Source organism: Eubalaena glacialis, chromosome 4 (assembly GCF_028564815.1).
Source record: "Eubalaena glacialis isolate mEubGla1 chromosome 4, mEubGla1.1.hap2.+ XY, whole genome shotgun sequence".
Lineage (NCBI taxonomy): Eukaryota > Metazoa > Chordata > Mammalia > Artiodactyla > Balaenidae > Eubalaena > Eubalaena glacialis.
Genome location: NC_083719.1, coordinates 57,877,710 through 57,901,400, shown reverse-complemented (window position 1 = coordinate 57,901,400; position 23,691 = coordinate 57,877,710). Strand labels below are relative to the sequence as shown.

Below are 23,691 nucleotides of genomic sequence, written 5' to 3'. Positions count from 1 at the left end.
CTTTTCCAAAACACCTTTATTAAAGAAGAATACAGTGAAGGTATAAAGAATCATAAAGTCACAATTCTAAATAAAAGCAGACAACTGATTATGAAAGCCAGTCTTGGACTTCACACACATAGTCATTCAAGTCATGTTTGTACCACTAATCCTTTACATTCCAATCCATGCAAAATGTTTTCAGTTTCTTACCAAAATATGCACTACCCCATTTACACAACATTTTATTATGAGTTTAAATGGCAAGATGTGGGATTTCTATTTGACCTACAAATTTATGGGTGGCCAAGTACATTTAAATCGATCAATGCTTTAATGATGCAACTTTATTAGATAATGTGCTGAAAATCTCTGCTGAAAATGAATACTTCAGTAACCATTTCATTTTTTTTCTGTGGATTTTTTGGTATCTGTTCTCAAGGGAATACAAGAAGCTATGTTTCTTCTTTCTAGAAAGTCACTTTTAATAACTATAGCCATGCTCTAAACAATAAATGATTATGTCAGATGCTTAAATGCATTTGGTTTTAGTGACCTAGATTTTCAAATTCCCTCCCATGCTCACCACTTGCCACATCCCAGACCTACCAGGGAGACCAGCCCTCGCCTACACGCTGCTCCACAGCCTGGTCACTTCAAATTCCAAGTTGGCACAAAAGTCTTTGGAAATTCATAGAAGATAAAGTCTTTAACGTGATCTATACCAGCAACTGTTTCTAAAGTGCTTCATGAGATTTCCCCCTAAATTTCCCTCTCTAGTGGATCCCCTTTCCCTATTACTGATCTTCACAAAAGGAGGAAGGTTTAAGCCAGACAAGTCCCTGGGGAAACATGGAACCTTGATAGTCATGCACGCTCAAAGGGTTCCCACACAGGTGCTACTTGTTCCAGGAGTGTAACTATCACTGTTATTCCAAAAATGTCCTCCTGTCCCCTCCCTGGCTCGGGCTGCTGATTCTGCCCTCAATAGTTCCACTATCTATCAGAAAAGACTGAATGATGTTCTCCTCTATATTTAGAAGAAAAGAGTGCAAAATTAAGTATGAGAACATGGAAAACACATGGATCATCATATAATGCGGTAAAGCAGGGTATAGTCAGAAGACAGGGATTTCAATGCCTGCTTTGCCCCCATTTGAGGTGTGATCCCCAGAACCTTCCTTCCCAGGCTCACCTCAACCCTCTCCTCCAATCAGATGGCTCTTACCAGTGCATGCACCCTCTCAGTCAGCACCCTCTCTTTGGGCCACTCTTTTCCTGCCTGTCCCCTGACACTTATCCTTCTCAACCCAGGATGCTTCTCCTCTGAGAAGCGTTCCTTGAGGCCCTCCGGGGGTTTCAGGAGCATCCTCAGCTTGTCTTTATCCAACCATTCATCACAGGAACACTAAGCGCTTTCTGTGAGTTTACTCTGACCTCTCCACTAGTGAATTGAGGGCAGGGCAGCCTGTCTTCTCCATGTTTGTACACTGTGTGCCCAGAGGTAGACTTACCATAAAGCTGATGAAGCTTAAGCTTAGGGCTCTTGGTTCATGAGGCCTCTTCCAAGGCCCTGGGAGGGCCCAAAGCATCACGTTCACACAGCTGGTTTTGTCTAGTCTATAACAGTAAGGTAATTTTTAGAATGGGATAGAGTTTGATCTGTACAAGCCTGGGGTGGTCACCATGACAGAGGAGAACAACAATATGGACTACTGGGAAATTTGCTTGCGATCAGGTGTTTACCCAAAGTGTGTTGGGTGAAATTTTATAGGAAAAAATAATTTAGTATAAGTATTCCACATTTTATGCTGGAGGTCAGGGTAGGGGGGATACTTCAACCACCATCAGTGAAGTGTGCCCTCTCTTCATTCGTGCTCCCCCAGACACACGTCCCTTCCTGCTGGGTGACACTGGAGTGGCTTGAGGGCATTTTCAGGATCTGGCTAAGAGGAATACTGGGAATATTTTTTAAATTTATGGGATCTGTCAGCTTTTACAAATTTTGTAATTTCTCATCATACTCACTTTCAATCTAATTTTATATTTTTAGTTTTATATTCCTTCTCTGAATGAGGAAAATTGCAGAAGTTTCAGACCCCACAAAACCTTGATCTGTCCCTGCTTGTACCTCATATAGTACTTGGCCCATAAAATTTGTCATGGGAATCAGTGCATGCAGGAATGCGCTCAGGGCAAGTCACTTAACATCTCTGAGTTCACCTCCTCTGCTAAATAGTCACGTGTGGTGCTAATGAAATAGCACACATGTAAAAACATTTTGTAGGGCACTACAAGGCGCTCTCAACAAGTAAGGGAGTAGTGCCATGATTTTTTTTTCCCCCAAAGACATGGAGCATAATAACTCTGAGTATTGGGTGATACTAATAAAGATGCCAAAGAAGGTTGGGGTGGGGGTGGAGTTCGCATGACACGGTTCATAGATCGTCCTTCCCGAGTTAGGGAACTCTTCAGGTATCTTCTGTTAGCGAAGGCAAGCTTTCCACTCCCTACTTTATCAGAACTTCCTCACTGTTAAATTCTAGTTCTCAACTGGGAATTGCCTACCTCACAAAGACTTCCTTAATTTACAACATAATTTTGATACAGTCCATATAGTACATTCCAAATTTAGCTACGATTCAAACTCTGGAACATGTTCCCCCCAAACCTCCCAATTTCCTGACCGTCGTGATGATAGCTCCCCCTCTTGCTTGACCTTCTTTCTGACTGTTTGCGCACCTGGAGAACAGAAAACTAACAAGACTTTCCCCATCCCAAAATAGGGACGGTCACATACCTACTGGGAAAATGTACATAACAATACATTTGCTTATTTTTATAAGCAAACAAAACTAAAGCATGCTCCAGGATGAACACAGAACATTGTTTATTGAAGGGAACTAAATTAGAGCCAGGTATTCATTCAACAAATATTTACTGAACACGGCACTGAACTGGTATTGGAAAGTCATTGGACAGAAAATTTAAAATCTCTGCTGTCCTAGTGTGTTTACAAGCTAAAGAGAAGATACATTAAACAAAACAATAAACAAAACCCCCTCAAAGTGTAAAATGTGGAGTGTCTAGAGGACTTTGAGGGTGTGACATCTGAGCTGAAACCTGCACAGTAAGAATTATACAAAGGGGGAGGGAGCAAGAGTGTGCCGGGAAGAGGGAATAGTATGTACAAATGTCCTGGGGTAGGAAGACGTATGACATTCATGAGGAACTGAGAGGAGAGTATGGCTGGAGCTCATGGTACAAGGAGTCTGTACAATCTCACAGATATGACCAAGCACCATCTTTAATTATCAACCATTTTGTCAACTGGACCCACCCACCCAGTGACCACAGCCATTGTCTAGAATGCTCCTATAAAGGATCAGAGAGCAAGCTTGTCTCCCCCACCTCAGTGATTCTCTAGAAATTCAATCAGTAAACATTTACTGAAAGTCCACAGTGCACTAGAGGCTGCACTCAGTATTTCGATATAAACAAAGGGTAACAGTCTGTGTTCATGGGATAGTTTGGTATAACTGAGAATGCCCTGGACTGAGAGTCAGAAAATCTGGGGTTCAAATCCAAGTTCCAAAAGAATTCAGCTGGGTGGCCATACCTCACTCAGTTCAGTAAGAAACCCAGACATTGGCCCAGATAAATACATGCTAATGAAGGAACACCACCCTGTTTCCCTGAACCTCAATTTTCTTATCTGTAAATGGAGATAATTCCTATCCCACAGGGTTTTGGAAAATTAAATAAGAACTCATTAAAGAGTATACTGTATAGTGTTTAGCACGTAACAGGTTTATTAGAAATGTTTGGATTTTAAGCTATTTCATTGGAGCCAAGGGTCTGCTTTGCCCCAAATGATTTGTCCTACTTAAGTGTGAATCTAGTATTATTTAATGGCAATTTAATTTTTCTAATTCATCTTTTTAAGCAGGGAGCTGTAATTCTCTCTGAATCAACCTCACCTTTGGAAAACCCAGCGATTCATGCCACAGGCTATACCCAAGGCATCATGGGGTAGCAATACACCCTGATTGTTGCCAACATACCCAGGAGATAAGAAACAGGTTCCAGAGGGCAGACAGCAGAAGCAAGAAGAACTACAATTCTGCAGCCTGTGGAAGGAAAACCACATTCACAGAAAGATAGACAAAATGAAAAGGCAGAGGACTTTGTACCAGATGAAGGAACAAGATAAAACCCCAGAAAAACAACTAAATGAAGTGGAGATAGGCAACCTTCCAGAAAAAGAATTCAGAATAATGATAGTGAAGATGATCCAGGACCTCGTAACAAAAATGGAGGCAAAGATAGAGAAGATGCAAGAACTGTTTAACAAAGACCTAGAAGAATTAAAGAACAAACAAACAGAGATGAACAATACAATAACTGAAATGAAAAACACACTAGAAGGAATCAATAGCAGAAAAACTGAGTCAGAAGAATGGATAAGTGACCTGAAAGACAGAGAGGAGGAATTCACTGCCACGGAACAGCATAAAGAAAAAAGGAATGAAAAGAACTGAAGATAGCCTAAGAGACCTCTGGGACAACATTAAATGCAACAACATTCGCATTATAGGGGTCCCAGAAGGAGACGAGAGAGAGAAAGGACCTGAGAAAATATCTGAAGAGACTATAGTCAAACACTTCCCTAACATGGGAAAGGAAATAGCCACCCAAGTCCAGAAAGCACAGAGAGTCCCAGGCAGGATAAACCCAAGGAGAAACACACCAGGACACACAGTAATCAAATTGACAAAAATTAAAGACAAATTATTGAAAGCAAAAAAAGGAAAAACGACAAATAACATACAAGGGAACTCCCATAAGGTTAACAGCTGATTTCTCAGCAGAAACTCTACAGGCCAGAAGGGAGTGGCAGGATATATTTAAAGTGATGAAAGGGAAGAACCTACAACCAAGATTACTCTACCCGGCAAGGATCTCATTCAGATTCGACAGAGAAATCAAAATCTTTACGGACAAGCAAAAGCTAAGAGAATTCAGCACCACCAAACCAGCTCTACAACAAATGCAAAAGGAACTTCTCTAAGTGGGAAACACAAGAGAAGAAAAGGACCGACAAAAACAAACCCATAACAATTAAGAAAATGGTAATAGGAACATACATATCGATAATTACCTTAAACGTGAATGGATTAAATGTTCCAACCAAAAGACGCAGGTTGGCTGAATGGATACAAAAACAAGACCCATATATATGCTGTCTACAAGAGACCCACTTCACACCTAGGGACACATACAGACTGAAAGTAAGGGGACAGAAAAAGATATTCCATGCAAATGGAAATCAAAAAAAAGCTAGAGTAGCAATACTCGTATCAGATAAAATAGACCTTAAAATAAAGAATGTTACAAGAGACAAGGAAGGACACTACATAATGATCAAGGGATCAATCCAAGAAGATATAACAATTATAAATATATATGCACCCAACATAGGAGCACCTCAATACATAAGGCAACTGCTAACAGCTATAAAAGAGGAAATCAACAGTAACACAATAATAGTGGAGGACTTTAACACCTCACTTACACTGATGGACAGATCACCCAGATAAAAAATTAATAAGGAAACACAAGCTTTAAATGACACAACAGACTGGATAGATTTAATTGATATTTATAGGACATTCCATCCAAAAACAGACTACACTTTCTTCTCAAGTGCACACGGAACATTCTCCAGGGTAGATCACATCTTGGGTCACAAATCAAGCCTCGGTAAATTTAAGAAAATTGAAATCACATCAAGCATCTTTTCCGACCACAACGCTATGAGATTAGAAATGAACTACAGGGAAAAAAACGTAAAAAACACAAACACATGGAGGCTAAACAATACGTTACTAAATAACCAAGAGATCACTGAAGAAATCCAAGAGGAAATAAAAAAATACCTAGAGACAAATTACACAGAAAACACAATCCAAAACCTATGGGATGCAGCAAAAGCAGTTCTAAGAGGGAAGTTTATAGCTATACAAGCTTACCTCAAGAAACAAGAAACACCTCAAATAAACAATCTAACCTTACACCTAAAGAAACTAGAGAAAGAAGAACAAACAAAACCCAAAGTTAGTAGAAGGAAAGAAATCATAAAGATCAGAGCAGAAATAAATGAAATAGAAACAAAGAAAACAATAGCAAAGATCAATAAAACTAAAAGCTGGTTCTTTGAGAAGATAAACAAAATTGATAAACCTTTAGCCAGACTCATCAAGAAAAAGAGGGAGAGGACTCAAATCAATAAAATTAGAAATGAAAAAGGAGAAGTTACAACAGACACTGCAGAAATACAAAGTATCCTAAGAGACTACTACAAGCAACTCTATGCCAATAAAATGAACAACCTGGAAGAAATGGACAAATTGTTAGAATGGTATAACCTTCCAAGACTGAACCAGGAAGAAATAGAAAATATGAACAGACCAATCACAAGTAATGAAATTGAAACTGTGATTAAAAATCTTCCAACAAACAAAAGTCTAGGACCAGATGGCTTCACAGGTGAATTCTGTCAAACATTTAGAGAAGAGCTGACACCCATCCTTCTCAAAGTCTTCCAAAAAATTGCAGAGGAAGGAGCACTCCCAAACTCATTCTATGAAGCCACCATCACCCTGATACCAAAACCAGACAAAGATACTACAAAAAAAAGAAAATTACAGACCAATATCACTGATGAATATAGATGCAAAAATCCTCAACAAAATACTAGCAAACAGAATCCAACAACACATTAAAAGGATCATACACCATGATCAAGTGGGATTTATCTCAGGGATGCAAAGATTCTTTAATATACGCAAATCAATCAATGTGATATGCCATATTAACAAATTGAAGAATAAAAACCATATGATCATCTCAATAGATGCAGAAAAAGCTTTTAACAAAATTCAACACCCATTTATGATAAAAATTCTCCAGAAAGTGGGCATACAGGGAACCTACCTCAACATAATAAAGGCCATCTATGACAAAACCACAGCAAACATCATTCTCAATGGTGAAAAGCTGAAAGCATTTCCTCTAAGATCAGGAACAAGACAAGGTTGTCCACTCTTGCCACTATTATTCAACATAGTTTTGGAAGTCCTAGCCACGGCAATCAAAGAAAAAGAAATAAAGGGAATATAAATTGGAAAAGAAGTTCAACTGTCACTGTGTGCAGATGACATGATACTATACATACAGAATCCTAAAGATGTCACCAGAAAACTACTAGAGCTAATCAATGAATTTGGTAAAGTTGCAGGATACAAAGTTAATGCACAGAAATCTCTTGCATTCCTATACACTAACAACAGAAGATCAGAAAGAGAAATTAAGGAAACAATCCCATTCACCATTGCAACAAAAAGAATAAAATACCTCGGAATAAAGCTACCTAAGGAGGTAAAAGACCTGTACTCAGAAAACTATAAGACACTGATGAAAGAAATCAAAGATGACACAAACAGATGAAGAGATATACCACGTTCTTGGATTGGAAGAATCAATATTGTGAAAATGACTATATTACCCAAAGCAATCTACAGATTCAATGCAATCCCTATCAAATTATCAGTGGCATTTTTTACAGAACTAGAACAAAAAATCTTAAAATTTGTATGGAGACACAAAAGACCCCGAATAGCCAATGCAGTCTTGAGGGAAAAAAAAAGAGCTGGAGGAACCAGACTCCCTGACATCAGACTGTATTACAAAGCTACAGTAATCAAGACACTATGGTGCTGGCACAAAAACAGAAATACAGATCAATGGAACAAGATAGAAAGCCCAGAGATAAACCCACGCACCTACGGTCAACTAATCTATGACAAAGGAAGCAAGGATATACAATGGAGAAAAGACAGTCTCTTCAATAAGTGGTGCTGGGAAAACTGGACAGCTACATGTAAAAGAATGAAATTAGAACACTCCCTAACACCATACACAAAAATAAACTCAAAATGGATTACAGACCTAAATGTAAGACTGGATACTATAAAACTCTCAGAGGAAAACATAGGAAGAACACTCTTTGACATAAATCACAGCAAGATCTTTTTTGATCCACCCCCTAGAGTAATGGAAATAAAAACAAAAATAAACAAATGGGACCTAATGAAACTTAAAAGCTTTTGCAAAGCAAAGGAAACTACGAGCAAGATGAAAAGACAACCTTCAGAATGGGAGAAAATATTTGCAAACAAATCAACGGACAAAGGATTAATCTCCAAAATATATAAACAGCTCATGCAGCTCAATATTAAAAAAACAAACAACCCAATCCAAAAATGGGCAGAAGACCTAAATAGACATTTCTCCAAAGAAGACATACAGATGGCCAAGAAGCACATGAAAAGCTGCTCAACATCACTAATTATTAGAGAAATGCAAATCAAAACTACAATGAGGTATCACCTCACACCAGTTAGAATGGTCATCATCAGAAAATCTACAAACAACAAATGCTGGAGAGGGTGTGGAGAAAAGGGAACCCTCTTGCACTGTTGGTGGGAATGTAAATTGATACAGCCACTATGGAGAACAGTATGGAGGTTCCTTAAAAAAACTAAAAATAGAATTACCATATGACCCAGGAATCCCACTACTGGGCGTATACCCAGAGAAAACCATAATTCAAAAAGACACATGCACCCCAATGTTCATTGCAGCACTATTTACAATAGCCAGGTCATGGAAGCAACTAAATGCCCATCGACAGATAAATGGATAAAGAAGATGTGGTACATACATACAATGGAATATTACTCAGCCATAAAAAGGAACGAAACTGGGTCATTTGTAGAGACATGGATGGATCTAGAGACTGTTATACAGAGTGAAATAAGTCAGAAAGAGAAAAACAAATATCGTATATTAACACATATATGTGGAACCTAGAAAAATGGTATAGATGAACCTGTTTGCAGGGCAGAAATGAGACAAAGATGTAGAGAACAAACGTATAGACACCAAGGGGGGAAAGCGGCGGGGTGGTGGGTGGAGATGGTGGGATGAATTGGGAGATTGGGATTGACATGTATACAATAATATGTATAAAACAGATAACTAATAAGAACCTGCTGTATAAAAAATAAATTAAATAAAATTCAGAAATTCAAAAAAATAAAAGATGAGAAAAGAAAAAAAAGAAAAGGAACAGCTTCCAAAATGGTAGCTTAACCCATAAAGTGAAACCAAGCTTTAGAATATTGCCAAAAAGATACCTAATGTACAGCTTTCTAGTGTTGTAGCCTACATACAACACTGTATCCCATCCCTACCTGAGGCTTTTCCTGGTTATGGAACTGGAGCAGCTTGGGCAACGTTCTGCAAATAAGAGAATGAAGAAATCCCACCAAGATAGAGAGGGGACTTGTCTCATTAGAACAGAGAGAGGATATGGCTACAAAGCAAGAGACAAATGCAAGGTGATAACCCATATCTGAGGGGGAGAGTAAAGTGTTCAAAGTTGAGAAACAGGCATCTCTGAAGAGGCTAAAGGCAGCAATCCGAAGATGAATTAGAATCACAGCAGAGGAGAGAAAAGAGACAGTCGTGACCATCAACACGTCTTGATGACTGATCAAGTGCAGAAGACAGTAACAGAGGAATAAGGAAAACTCCGATTTCAAGCCACGGTGCCTGGGAGAATGGGGGTATGGTAACAGAAATCAGGAAGGTAGAAAGGGGGTTGGTTTAGAGGAGAACTTGAAAAAGTTTTTTTAAATATAACAGTCTGGATTTGAAGCCAAGGCTGGATAATTGAGTGGAAAGAGCAAACGGGCCAGCTGGAAACAGAAGACGCAGGAGGCGCAGAGGTCAGGAGGAGGGCCCGCGTGTGGGAGTCTTCGCGGAGGAGCTGTGGTTGAAGAAACAAGGAGAGAGAAGCTGCCTAGAAAGAGAGGAGAAAGGAGTGGGCCCGGGGAACGCCCACGTAAGCAGATGAGAAGAAAGTGCAATAGACAAAGAAAGAGCACAACTTGAAAGAGGACCAGCGGAGTTTGAGGACACTGAGAATACATTTTTAAAGTATAAATCAGATCAGGCAACTTCCCCACCGAGACTCCCACACCGACTTCTCATTTCATCACCTTGGCCACAAAGCTCTCCGTGAATGACCTCACCCACCTCTCTGACCTGTCTCCTCTCCTTCACTCAGGACGCGCAGGCCACATTGGCCTTTTGCCGTCCCTCAGATACATGAGGTTCATTCCTACTTCGGGGCCTTTGTGCTTGCCGATCCTTCTACTAGAAGGCTCTCAGGGGATTCTGGTTCCTAAACTATCAAATCTCTCACGCACACACCATTCTCTACCATATCATACTGCTGTACTGTCCTAACGCACACTACTAGCTGAAATTCTTATGTCTTTATTTGTTTACCTACTCATTGTCTGTCTCTCCAACTCTGAAGTGGACTCTGGCAGAGTGAGGTCCTAGGACCTTTTCTGTTTCCCTCTCCACTTCATCCTTAGTGACTCGAAGAGTGCACTGCACTACATGGGGACTTAAGAAAAAACCTTAGATTAAGCAAGAGCCAAATTAGTGCCCTTCGTGAGTCTAGTTTCAGAAAAACAAACAAACAAGGTTAAAGCCAAACTACATCAAGTTATGGAGAGGAAAAAGAGGCAGGAGTTTGAGACAACAGTATTCAAACCAAACAGCACATGCCCTCAGGGGTGAGGGGGAGGAATTGTTGATAACATAGAATCGCTATGTATCACACCTTCTAGAAGAGCTGCCTTTCCAGAATGTGAAAATAAAACATTTTTATTGCTTCACATCTTATTTCTTCTACTGAGAGTTCTCCCAAAGAAAAATCTGACCCACACCCATCATGCCTAAAATTCTTGCTTAAGATGGTAATACATCTTTAAAAAAAATCAAATAGAATAAAAATGTTAATTCCTGCGAGTTCTATGTTAGAAAATACAAGACTGCACGTTACCCAAAATTGTGAGGGCTGCCACTGAAATATGGGAAGTGAGACAATCAGACTTTAAGACCACTTGGTACTTAGGTACCCACAGCCCCCAGCCCACACCAGCAAAGACATTCCATCAAATACGCTAAGTGCTGGGGCTAATTCTTCCTGCAGTTTCCTGCAGTTGTACATTTTACCTTCAGGCCTTTTCACAGAAGTCTGTCATCTCATGGTGACAACAGATGAGGGCATCATAAAGTGCCACTGTGCTGAGAGGAAAGAGTAGTGTTTCTTTAAGAATCTGGACAGGGACGAAGCTAAGGGAGGATTTATGTAACGTCTCTAAGTCAAAGGTTTTGCTAGAGTCTAAGAAGTGGTTTTTCCCCTCCCTACCTGCCAGAACCATCAAGCAATCTCTTGTAGCAGCTAAGGAGCTCAAGATTTCACAAGAACTGACATCTTGTGGCTGCTGGCCAGGCAGGGTAGCTACCACGGTTCTCCTGCTCTGTGGCTAGAACAACATGCTGCTTTGGAATTGGTTTGCCCCCTCTTTAAGGAAAACAAGAGAAAAGGCAAAAAGGTAAAAGCAGGACCAGGCAGAGAAAGACCAGCCAGGAAAAGGTCAAGCTAAGCTGGTAGAAAGTAAGAACCACCAAGGAGAGCTGACTTCAGCCAGCCCAGCTCAGACAATGATGGAGGACGCCACCCAACAGGTAGAAATTAGTTGAGATGCTCATGCTGCCATGTTTAAGTCAAAACACAGGTAACGTTAGTATAATTTCCTAAAAACAAATTTGCACAAAGTAAACGTGTGATCCAGAAGTTCATCTCAGGCAAAAGCCCCTCCTGATTCCATTCTCAAAGCCAGAATTAGCTGTATTGACATGTGCTAAAAGATACCCTCGCCTGCGCCCTGATGCCTGAACTAGTGACATTTATATTAAGTTGAGCTTGAGAGCTTGATGGCACAAATGACCATCAGTTACCAGGCCCAGCTTTTGTGAGCAAATGAGCTTTAGAGGGTCAGGGTTGCCTAGGCTTAGTTACAAGCAGCATCCTCCAGCAGGACAAAAAAGTGTAAGAAAAGGGAGATATTTTAATTGAAGGTCCAAGAAGTAGCACCATTCTTCACATTGTAAATCTCAAAGGAAGACTGCAGGGTGGCAAAGGACAAAATGGGTACCTGGCCAATGGGGAAATGAAGTGGCAGAAGCAATGCAATGGAGAAGGTCATTTTGATTAGCCAGTGAAGGTGGGAAAATCCCAGGCTTATCATGGATCTGCCACTAACAAACTTTCTGAGCAAAAAAATGTTATGGCTTCCAATACATCATTTACAAATCCTGAGTGTCAAACCAGCTGAGTTAACTAGTCAAATAAGTGACTCTGGGCTTCCCTGGTGGCGCAGTGGTTGAGAATCTGCCTGCCAATGCAGGGGACACGGGTTCAAGCCCTGGTCTGGGAAGATCCCACATGCCGCGGAGCAACTAGGCCCATGAGCCACAATTACTGAGCCTGCGCGTCTGGAGCCTGTGCTCCACAACAAGAGAGGCCGCGACAGTGAGAGGCCCGCGCACCGCAATGAAGAGTGGCCCCCACTTGCCGCAACCAGAGAAAGCCCTCACGCAGAAACGAAGACCCAACACAGCCATAAATAAAAATAAATAAATAATTAATTAATTTTAAAAAAAAAAGTGACTCTCCCTCTCGGAACCTGAATTTCCTCATCTGCAAAGTGCGGGTGGCCAGGCGAAGGCCTCTAAGGTGCCTTCACATACTAAGATTCCAAGTTGATGGTCAAGACAGGCTGATCACAGGCGGCCCATGAGGGGACACAGAGCCACAAGCAGAGAAGGGGGCAGCATCTGGAGGACAGGATTTCCTTCAACAGGAACCAGAAGCCAGAAGGAATCTGCGGGAAGGAGGCGTCCGCCAGGTGAGTGCAGAACAAAGCAACCAAGTCACTTGCAGCCTCAATAGGAAACTGGCTCGCTGGGTCCTGTCCTAGGGTCCCCCCTCCAGAAGGCTGGGGCCTAGGAGAGTGTACCAAGCCCCAGAAATAGAAGTGGTTGAAAGGAGGAGGTTTAGCTCAACTACGTGAAGTGATCAGCAAACATCAGATTACCCCTTCAATTACGTACAATAAGCCCAACAGCAACCAATATACTTGGGACCAAACTCAGCAGGATACTGTGACTCAGAATAAAAGAATAACAAACACAAAATGCTAAGGGAAAAGGGAAGCCATTTAGATCCAGCTGGCAATAAGCTACTGAAGCTAAAACTCCATCGTCCAGACCGTTATACAATCTGCAGCCTCAGGAGAAAGAAATGATTACTCTTCTCAGTCAACTGCTATGATTAACACATCTAAAGGGTGGAAGAGAGCAAGAGCCCACACGCAAAGTTCCACAGACACACCCTTTGCAGATGTTGTAGAGTCTCCATGGATTAGATGCTCATATTAGCCAGAATCCGAGAAACAGCAGAAATGAAGCACCATGGCAAAAAAAAAAAAAAAAGATTAAAACAAGGGAATTTTTTGAACTTTTATAAAATTTAACACAAAATTTAACATGCTACCTTTGCACAGTAAAAGTGAGTTTATAACTCCCAATTCATAATTATCACAGTTGTTAGGGCTAAAGAACTAGATATTAAATATATCTGAAAGTTGCTGAATAAAATGTGAACTCTTATACCTCATTTGCAAAGAAATCATTAAAATTTGAAGTATGTATATCCTGCATCCAGCAATTCCACTCCTGGGAATCTATCCCATAAAGATGAAAGTATTGATAAATAAGGACATATGGACAAGGATGTCTAGTGAACACCCATCCACAGAGAAGTGTCTTGATCCACACCCATTTATTAAATAGAATGAATTAGAGCTACACCTGACGACTTGCAGGAATTTCCACAAAGTAATGCTGAGTTGGAAAAGATACAGAAGTTTATATAATATGATCCAGATTTTTTTTTTTTTGGCTGCACCATGCAGCTTGCAGGATCTTAGTTCCCCGACCGGGGATTGAACCCATGGTCCCTGCATTAGAAGTGCAGAGTCCTAACCACTGGACCACCAGGGAATTCCCTGATCCAGATTTTTTAAATGGTTTTATTAAAGCTTGTATCTATATATATGCATGTGTAGGGTTGTATGAGCACAGAAAGATGTAGAAATATATACACTAAGTCAATGATTCTCAAACATTAGCACACATCAGAATCACCTGAAGGTTTTGTTAAAACACAGATATCTGGGCCCCATGCCCAGAGTGTCTGATTCAGTAGGTCTAGGGTGAGGTGTGAGAATTTCTATTTCCAACAAGTTTCCCAAGGATGCTAATGCTGCCGAGAGTGACTGCAATAGGTTTCAGCAAGAGTTACCTGTGGGACAGAAGTAGAGATATAAGATGGGGGGAGAGAATAATGGGGATCTATGCAAGATAACATAAACAGCTTTTCTCTCTGATTCCTTTTATGGATCGTGGGGGGGTGGGGTGGGTGTGGGTGTGTGTATAGATATGCAAAAACAAATTCCTGAAAGGATTGTCATCAAAACACTAATGAAAATTCTCCCAAAGGTGGAATTTAAAGTGATCTTTCTCCTTGGTAATTTCTTCTTGGTAATTTCTTATTTTTTTTTTTTTATAATGAGCAAGTATGATTTAAATAATTATTTAAAATAAAGCTATTTTATTGAGGAAAAAAGAATCTTTGGAAACAACAATTTCTCAAGGAAAAGCTCTTCTGTTTTTTTCACAGCACTGAACTGATATTTTTGGAAAGATGAATGCTAAGTACACTTTATATAAAAATAAAAATATAATTAATGTAGAAAAGGAAGTTCTTGGATGAAGTACATAAGTACAACACGTGTTTTATAACCTTCCTTAATCCACAAAAACTTAGAGAAAACTCAATTTAAAAAGTAATCAAAAATAACCTCCAATGGAATATAATCTGTAAAAGAAACAAAAACAAAAACAAAAAAAACACTGAATCACTATGCTGCACACCTGAAACTAACACAATATTGTAAATCAACTATACTCCAATTTAAAAAAAAATTCAGCAAAAACATACAATTTGGCTTACAATCGCTTTCTCTTTCAAAATTCAATCAGATACTCAGTAAGCAAAATCTCTTTTCAAGCTGTACTTGGCATCATTTCCTCTCTTTATATACAGACTAGAAAATAAAATAAGACTAAAAACAACCTAAAATTAAAAAATAACTTTATGACTTCAAATATAGGATTTAAGTTCCCAAGTGGTGTCCATTAAAGAGTGTTAAGCTAGAATACAAGTATCTTAGATCAGTTATAATAATTCTAATTTACATTTTTCCAGGCTTTCACATTTCTCATTAGCTTCTTCACTACAACTCTTTGCTAGCTTAAAACATCTCCTCCTAAAACCATGTTACCATTCTATCTGAAAATTAAGCCTAGACTTCAAACCAGATGGCATGCCTCTGCTACCTTTTCTACTGGGAACAAACAGCCTGGCCTTCCAGAGCTGCTTCCTTTAGTGCCCCTTAAAGTACAGATGCAGGAAGCTGCTCAGAGGCTGAAAATTGGATTTGTAATGCTTATATCCCTAAGGTTTGCAAATCAATATTATAAACTCTTCGCTACCAGTCTTGCCAACTCCTGCTTCTTCTCTAATCTTATTATAGTACAGTGTTTCTCTTTTCCTGCAATAGCAACTCAGTGGACCTCCATGGCTCATTTTAAAAGTTAGCATAAGTCTGTGGCTGAGTTCGGGAATATTCCTGCATTCCCAATACTAAGATTGTCTCCTTCCTAAAGATAAGCAAACAGAAATGTTTGCCCCCCCCGCAAAAAAGGAGAAAAAAGTTTGCCCCAAAAAAGTCAAAAAAATTTAAAGCACACAGAATCAGAGACTGCCTCCCTCCCTCTGAAACAGATTCCTGGGAGATAGAGGGAAAAAAAATTAAGTTCTTGCTTTGTGCTCACAGTAAAACTATGTGGGCATAAGAAGAAACAGGCCAAGATTTGAAAATACTACACAGAAACTAAAAACAAAGTAATGGTCTAAAACTGTTCTGGCAAGCAGGAAATAACAGTACAGAAAACTTACGTAGAAAAGAAAACATACTACCAGAATTCAGACTAAAAAGAAAAAAAAAAATGGCTAGAACAGTCTAACCCTAGAATATCAGCTATTCTAGAAGGGGAAAACAATAGTGAAAGACAAAAGGATAAAACTTTAAAAAAGAAGTTGGAAGTTTTCATGGATCCAAACAAAAGGTATGAGGGGGAGAAACAAAGACTTACATCGATAGATTTTTTTTTTTTTACATCTTTATTGGAGTATAATTGCTTTACAATGGTGTGTTAGTTTCTGCTTTATAACAAAGTGAATCAGCTATACATATACCTATATCCCCATATCTCCTCCCTCTTGCATCTCCCTCCCACCCTCGCTATCCCACCCCTCTAGGTGGTCACAAAGCACTGAGCTGATCTCTCTGTGCTATGCGGCTGCGTCCCACTAGCTATCTATTTTACATTTGGTAGTGTATATATGTCCATGCCACTCTCTCACTTCTTCCCAGCTTACCCTTCCCACTCCCCGTGTCCTCAAGTCCATTCTCTATGTCTGCGTCTTTATTCCTGTCCTGCCCCTAGGTTCTTCAGAACCTTTTTTTTTTTTTTAGATTCCATATATATGTGTTAGCATACGGTATTTGTTTTTCTCTTTCTGACTTACTTCACTCTGTATGACAGACTCTAGGTCCATCCACCTCACTACAAATAACTCAATTTCGTTTCTTTTTATGGCTGAGTAATATTCCATTGTATATATGTGCCACATCTTCTTTATCCATTCATCTGTCGATGGACACATCCATAGATTTTTCTAAAGGTATAAAGAATCTATCATCTGTAGGAAGGATTCTCTATAGTGACCCAAAAGTAAAGACAGAAAAACATTTTAACTAAAAAATGTTATAAGAGATTAATCAAAACAGGTTATAATCAAAGGAACAAAAATATCACAGGACCCACTTGAATGAAGTATCATTTTGTGAAGGATAGGTAGAAGATGGGGAATAATTACTATCAATTTTTTTCTCCATGATTATTGCCCCACTATGTGATTTAATTCTTCTTGAGATAAACCTTGTAATTTATATTTTTAAAGCCTGTCTTGGGACTTTCCTGGTGGCACAGTGGTTAAGAATCCGCCTGCCAGCGCAGGGGACACGGGTTCGAGCCCTGGTCCAGGAAGATCCCACATGCCGTGGAGCAACTAAGCCCGTGCGCCACAACTACTGAGCCTGCGCACCACAACTACTGAAGCCCACATGCCTAGAGCCTGTGCTCCACAACAGGAGATGCCACCGCAATGAGAAGCCCTCACACCACAACAAAGAGTAGCCCCCGCTCACCGCAACTAGAGAAAGCCAGTGTGCAGCACCGAAGACTCAATGCAGCCAAAAATAAATAAATTAACTAATTATTTTTTAAAAACCTTCCTTAAAAGATTTTGCCAGTGCATAAGCATACAATTATGCTTAGTATTATTTTATAATTAAGATATCATCTCAATATGTTATGGAATCTTCATAATTTCTAGTTTTGTTTGGGTTCTCTCTTAATCACACTTACCAGAGTTATCTTGTTTTTCCAAAACAACTAGTCATGACAGCTAGATAGAATTGCTAAAAGTACATGAAAGCATCAAAATTAAGAGATCCAATGTATCAGTCAAATGAGAAAACACATCATGTAAATAAATGCCAAGAGAACCTTCAATAAAATTCTACACAAATATAGATAAAACTCTGGAAGAAAATACACCAAAAATGTCAACAGTGATCATTATGAATAACAGGATTAAAGATGGTTTTGATTTTTGCATATATTTTTAGATAAGTATATATGAAATACAATAAATATGAATAAAATGTTAAGGGTTTATAAACCAGATGGCAGTAAACTAGGAGAAACTAGAAGTGAATATTTATGAAACCTCTGAAGACAGAAGGTCACAGAGGGGGTCTGCCGCAAGATACAAAAACAAGTCAGAGTCTAGTTTGTGTCTGCTTTGTTTATGTGTTACTTATTTGATGAAATTTAAGACTTGTTTTCATTACAATACTTCCCCACTGACCTCTTCCTACATGAGGTCAAATGGTCACATTGGCTTAGGTCAATTCATAAAAATATTGACATAAAACATCAAGTGAAAAAAGCAGATTACAACACATATATGTATATATAATGAGTCAATTATGTTAAATATATAATGTATTTCATCTGAGATACCAGTTATGATATGCATTTTATATTCCACTAAGAGAAAAAACTGCAAAGTATGACATAATGTGAGATTTTATGCTTATTAAAAGAGCTCATCTAAATTTATTTATAGAGACTTTACTACATTATCATGTTGCTCTTTCCATGTCTTTCTATATACACAGTAACTTTGCCTTTTTAATGCCAAATCACAGTGAAATCATTTTGAAAGCAATTAATTCATATAGTTCCAGCAAGGCACATAAGTAATCTGAAATGACAACAACATGAACCATTGTGACCAAGGTCACACATGCATAGGTAATGACAGCTCCATCACAACATCTGCCAGGATACACAGTGAAGTAACAGCATCTCAATTTCAGAGATGTAAAATGAGAAAACTGTACCTTAAAATTGATGAAATAATGTTTTAAATTATCTATAGAGGATGAGATTATGAGCGACTTATTTTCTTAACACTTTCTGTATTTTTCATTTTATTCTAATTAGTATATATTATTTGATAATTAGAGAAAAACTTTTTGCTCTCCTTTGGTCTATGTAAGTCTCTTCTCTCGTTAAGCAATGTGTATTGACTCTTCCTTAGTCTGGTCATAATCTGGTAGGTCTGAGTTAAAATAGCTGTACCAGGATGTTGATCAACTACAAGGTTTTGAAAGCTGCAGGCATAACCCTCCCAGACTTCAGACAATACTACGAAGCTACAGTAATCAAAACAGTGTGGTACTGGCACAAAAAAAGACATATGGAGCAGTGGAACAGAATAGAGAGCCCAGAAATAAACCCACACACCTATGGTCAATTAATCTTCAACAAAGGAGGCAAGACTATACAGTAGGAAAAAGAGAGTCTCTTCAGCTAGTGGTGTTGGGAAAGCTGGACACCTGCATGTAAATCAATGAAGTTAGAACACTCCCTCACACCCTACACAAAAATAAATTCAAAATGGCTTAAAGACTTAAATATAAGACATGACACCGTAAAACTCCTAGAAGACAATATAAGCAAAACATTCTCTGACATAAATCGTACCAGTGTTTTCTTAGGTCAGTCTCCAGGCAACAGACATAAAACCAAAAATAAACAAATGAGATCTAATCAAACTTATAAGCTTTTGCACAGCAAAGAAAACCATAAATAAAATGAAAAGACAACCTATGGACTGGGAGAAAATATTTGCAAATGATGTGACTGACAAGGCCTTAATTTCCAAAATATCCCAACAGCTCATACAACTCAATAACAAAAAAACACACAACCCAATCAAAAAATGGGCAGAAGACGTAAATAGACATTTCTCCAAAGATGACATACAGATGGCCAGTAGGCACATGAAAAGATGCTCAACATCACTAATGATTAGAGACATGCAAATCAAAACTGCAATGAGGTATCACCTCACACTGGTCAGAATGGCCATCATTAAAAAGTCTATAAACAACAAACGCTGAAGAGGGTGTGGAGAAAAGGGAACCCTCCTACACTGTTGGTGAGGATGTAAACTGGTGCAGCCACTAGGGAAAACGTACGGAGGTTCCTTAAAAAAATAAAAATAGAGTTGCCATATGATCCAGGAATCCCACTCCTGGGCATATATCTGGAGAAAACTATAATTTGAAAAGATACATGCACCCCAATGTTCATAGCAGCACTATTTACGATAGCCAGGACATGGAAGCAACCTAAATGTTCACTGACAGATGAATGGATAAAGAAGATGTCATATATATATACAATGGAACACTACTCAGCCATAAAAAAGAATGAAATAATACCATTTGAAGCAACATGAATGGACCTAGAGATTATCATACCAAGTGAAGTAAGTCAGAAACAGAAAGACAAATACCACATGATATCACCTATATGTGGAATCTAAAATATGACACAAATGAACTTATTTACGAAACAGAAACCGACTCACAGACAGAAAACAAACTTATGGTTATGAAAGGGGAAAGGGGGTGGGGAAGGGATAAATTAGGAGTTTGGGATTAGAAGATACAAACTACTATATATAAAATAGATAAACAACGAGGTCCTACTGTATAGCTCAGGGAACTATATTCAATATCCTGTAATAAACCATAGTGGAAAAGACTATGAAAAAGAAAAAACTATATACATATGTATAACTGAATCACTTTGCTGTACACCAGAAACCAACCCAACATTATAAATCAACTATACTTCAATTAAAAAAAAAGAAAAACTACCAGGTTTTGTATCCTCATTAGACTTGTAGATCTGTCTGGTTTGACGTAGGAGAGCAGAGTGGAATGAATAAAGCTAAGGAGGAGAAAGGTACAAAAAAAAAAAAAGACTTGGGAGTACTCTAAATTTAGCCTTGGACCAGTCTTTTTTTTTTTAATCGTTAATTATGGCTGGGCCAAGTCTAACTATCTATAATACATTTTATAACCTGCAAATCACAATCAAGAGAGAATACTCCAGACCCCTGAGTAACCCAGAAGGCAACTTTTTCATTATTCTGAAATCCATTTATTTTATCATTTTGTCTTTCTCCAGAGAACAGAGTGGGGTATGTGTAAGGTGGAGGGAGGTGACAGCAAGGGAAGAGGTGGAAGGGAGAGAGGGAGGGCCACCTGGGTAGTGAAGTATGTTAAGGGGAAACGAATGAATATATTTTAATTGATTTAAGATTCTGACTAAATTTGTTCCAAGTCCTTGATATTCTGTTCTATTTGGGATACATCTGAATTGAGGTCATATCCTTATTCTAGATCTAGTACTCTTGGTGTATTTCTTGAGTTGATGATGATTCAAAGGCCACTTGAAACCCTAATTCCCATACACACATCCATGCCCACCTGCCACCAAACATAGGTTCCAAGGAAAGAGGTTTTGCCTAAAATAAGGAAGGAAGAGAAAATCATCTGCCATTTTCTATGTGGGGAGACAATCGGCTCACTTCTGTTACACCCAGTAACTGTTCTCGAGATTGGAATCCTCTCTCAGCCCAGAAGGTACATCTGACTAGGAATCTCACCGGGCAGCTCTGTCACCCAATCCCCCACCTACTCTATGTATGTCCCAGCACTTTTCCCTTTGAATTCCTACTTCAGGATTTTACCTGACACAATTGTCACTGAACCTTCTCCCCAAAAAAGATACACACAGAAAACATTCTTGGCTATTATTAGGATATCATAAAATAATGTGTTCAAAAATCATTCACATAGATGAACTCAGTATTTCTGAGTCCAAAAGTTATACAGTTAAGCATTGGTGGTTATAGTGGTGAGCAGAGTTGCCTTCCAGAAGTTATACGGTTAAAAGTTACTCAGGAAAATATAATTAAAACCCAGACTTTGGAACCAGGAGCCAACCAGTTTTAAAAGGCTCCATGCAAAGGCTTGAACTAGACAGTAATGTTGTGTGTTGTTTTTTTAAAAGCCCCAACTCAATAGCCAACAGAACATTTCTTCCCACTTCAGTCACAAGGGGTTTCAAGTTCAAGAAAGGGCCACTTAGACCTGCAGCCCAATGCTTAGGCACTTACATAAAGAGGTACTTCACTGCAGTTCAGCTCCATGGCTTCCGCATCTGCAATGAAAATAATAGAAGTGAGAGTTAATTGTAGGAGCCCCGTGTGACCAACCAGCAGAGCTGCGCCCTGCCCTTTAGTAACATCGTAGAGGGAGGAGTAACCCACTAGATAGGACAACCGCAGAGACAAAATTAAGAACAAAGGAATAAGATGCTCTCCATATAAAATATCCTCCTCCCTTTCTTCTTTCACATGAAGATCCACACATAAGGAAAACCTATCACCCCAAACATTATCCCACAGACTGCTCCCAAATAGAAATTGTATTTCAGGAAGCCAAGAAAGGCCAACATAAGCATGTTGCAAGTTTTGCCTTAGTTAATCACTTAGATATAGGCTACTCTGAGGTCAAAATTCACTCTTAGCTGGACGAGGCAGGAGCCTGCGGAGACAAGATAGTTCTAAGACCTCTTGGTAAGGGCCAGAGAGTTCAGTCTAGAGGGATGCAGCCCGCTGTCACGCTAACCAACCTCTCCACTAGGTGCACACATCCCATCTGTACCCGGAAACCAGCTAGCAACCTAGACAAAAGGTTTATTGAACACCTTCCTTTAAGAAAGGTTTATTGAACACCTTCAATGGGCTCAGCATTACACAAAGATGACCAGTAAATGGTCCAGCCCTCAAAGAGCTCACAGCTGAATGACAGAGACCTAAAGATTGGAAGAAAGTGAAGAGTGGGCTGCATGAGAACTCTGAGTAGGGCAGACAAGGAGACTCATGGCCCCCATCACCCTTCCCCTCTCTGCCCACCCACCTGCGTCCTCTGGGACAGGGTTCTGCTCACCAGGCCAAGCCTGGCTCTGGTCCCCAGGCCACAGCCAGCTGCAGTACTTTGGGGATGTCTCTTAAGAAGGCAGACACATAGCAACCTGAATCGTGACTCTGAGTACAGTAACCCCCAGAGGTCACACTTGACCTGGAGGAAAAACATAAAGAATTCTATTTTAATTTACTTTTTGAAAAATCATTTAGCTCAAGTTTTACTAATAGTTCATATACATGAGGACACTGGCACCCTCCTAGGTCACAAGTCACATTCCATGAGTCATCCTGAGAGAAGACCGAAGGTCACACGAGGCCAAGGGGTTGACAGCAGAGCCCTCCTCGGCCCACATTTTCAACACTTCGTGCCCTGTGGCAGTTCACGTAGACCCACGTAAATGGGCTTATGGGTTATCATCATCAATTTGTAATGAAACTAACCTCACAAACTGGATGAATGGCTTAAGGAGTCCAAGAAAGAAAGTTCAAATTAAAGATAATACTAACCACAAGAATGACAAAACTGAGACTCCCAATCCCAGTATCAATTGTTCATCAGCTACACTATGAAATAAAAATTATGACCAATCCAAGAGCACTGAGTAGAGCCCCTCAAGGTTCAAAATTATCAAGAAGGCATTTAAAATATGAACGTACATACACCAGCACATGTACCATGACCCTCACACTAAATGTACACTGTGTCTCAAGACAGTAGCCATTTTTTTCAACTATGTTCACAGTCATGCCATACATAATTCCAATCCTTTACAAAATTTCGGTAAACTTGATAATAAAATTAGAAGATCCTTTTAAGATTTCTACCTAATAGCAAAAGAAATGAATGTATTCTATAGCAAATGCAGTGCTAAGAAAAAAGGCTGAAATCCACAAAGTAAAAAAAAAAACAAACTAAAATGCTTTCCTTTATGAGCAAAACTTTCAAAACTTAGTATTTTAAGAAGCATGTTAGGACATATTAAGCTGTGTGGGAGGCTTGCCATACACTTAGAAGAAAGTACAGATGGTATTAGATTTTTGTCTGATAAAATACACTAAAAAAAAAAAACCACTTTTGGTGAGAATATGAAGACATTCTGAAGAGTGAATTA

General features: G+C 39.2%; 1 protein-coding gene and 1 non-coding gene across 8 annotated transcripts in view; both read right to left on the bottom strand.

The window, feature by feature from the left end:
* The window catches only part of ARHGEF28 (Rho guanine nucleotide exchange factor 28), a 305,032-nt gene that overhangs the window by 231,336 nt on the left and 50,005 nt on the right, over positions 1-23,691 (bottom strand). For 5 of the 7 annotated variants that reach the window (XM_061189352.1, XM_061189354.1, XM_061189355.1 and 2 more), the window contains exons 2-3: positions 22,572-22,733; positions 21,767-21,810 (exon numbers count right to left, since the gene is read on the bottom strand). In XM_061189352.1, coding sequence (XP_061045335.1) covers positions 21,767-21,799 — 33 coding nt within the window. In that variant the 5' untranslated portion in view covers positions 21,800-21,810; positions 22,572-22,733. The remainder of the gene's footprint in view (positions 1-21,766; positions 21,811-22,571; positions 22,734-23,691) is intronic. The other 2 variants (XM_061189353.1, XM_061189357.1) reach the window with 2 other exon arrangements.
* Positions 13,959-14,031, bottom strand: TRNAR-UCU (transfer RNA arginine (anticodon UCU)). The gene has a single exon. It is a non-coding gene; the product is annotated as a tRNA-Arg (tRNA).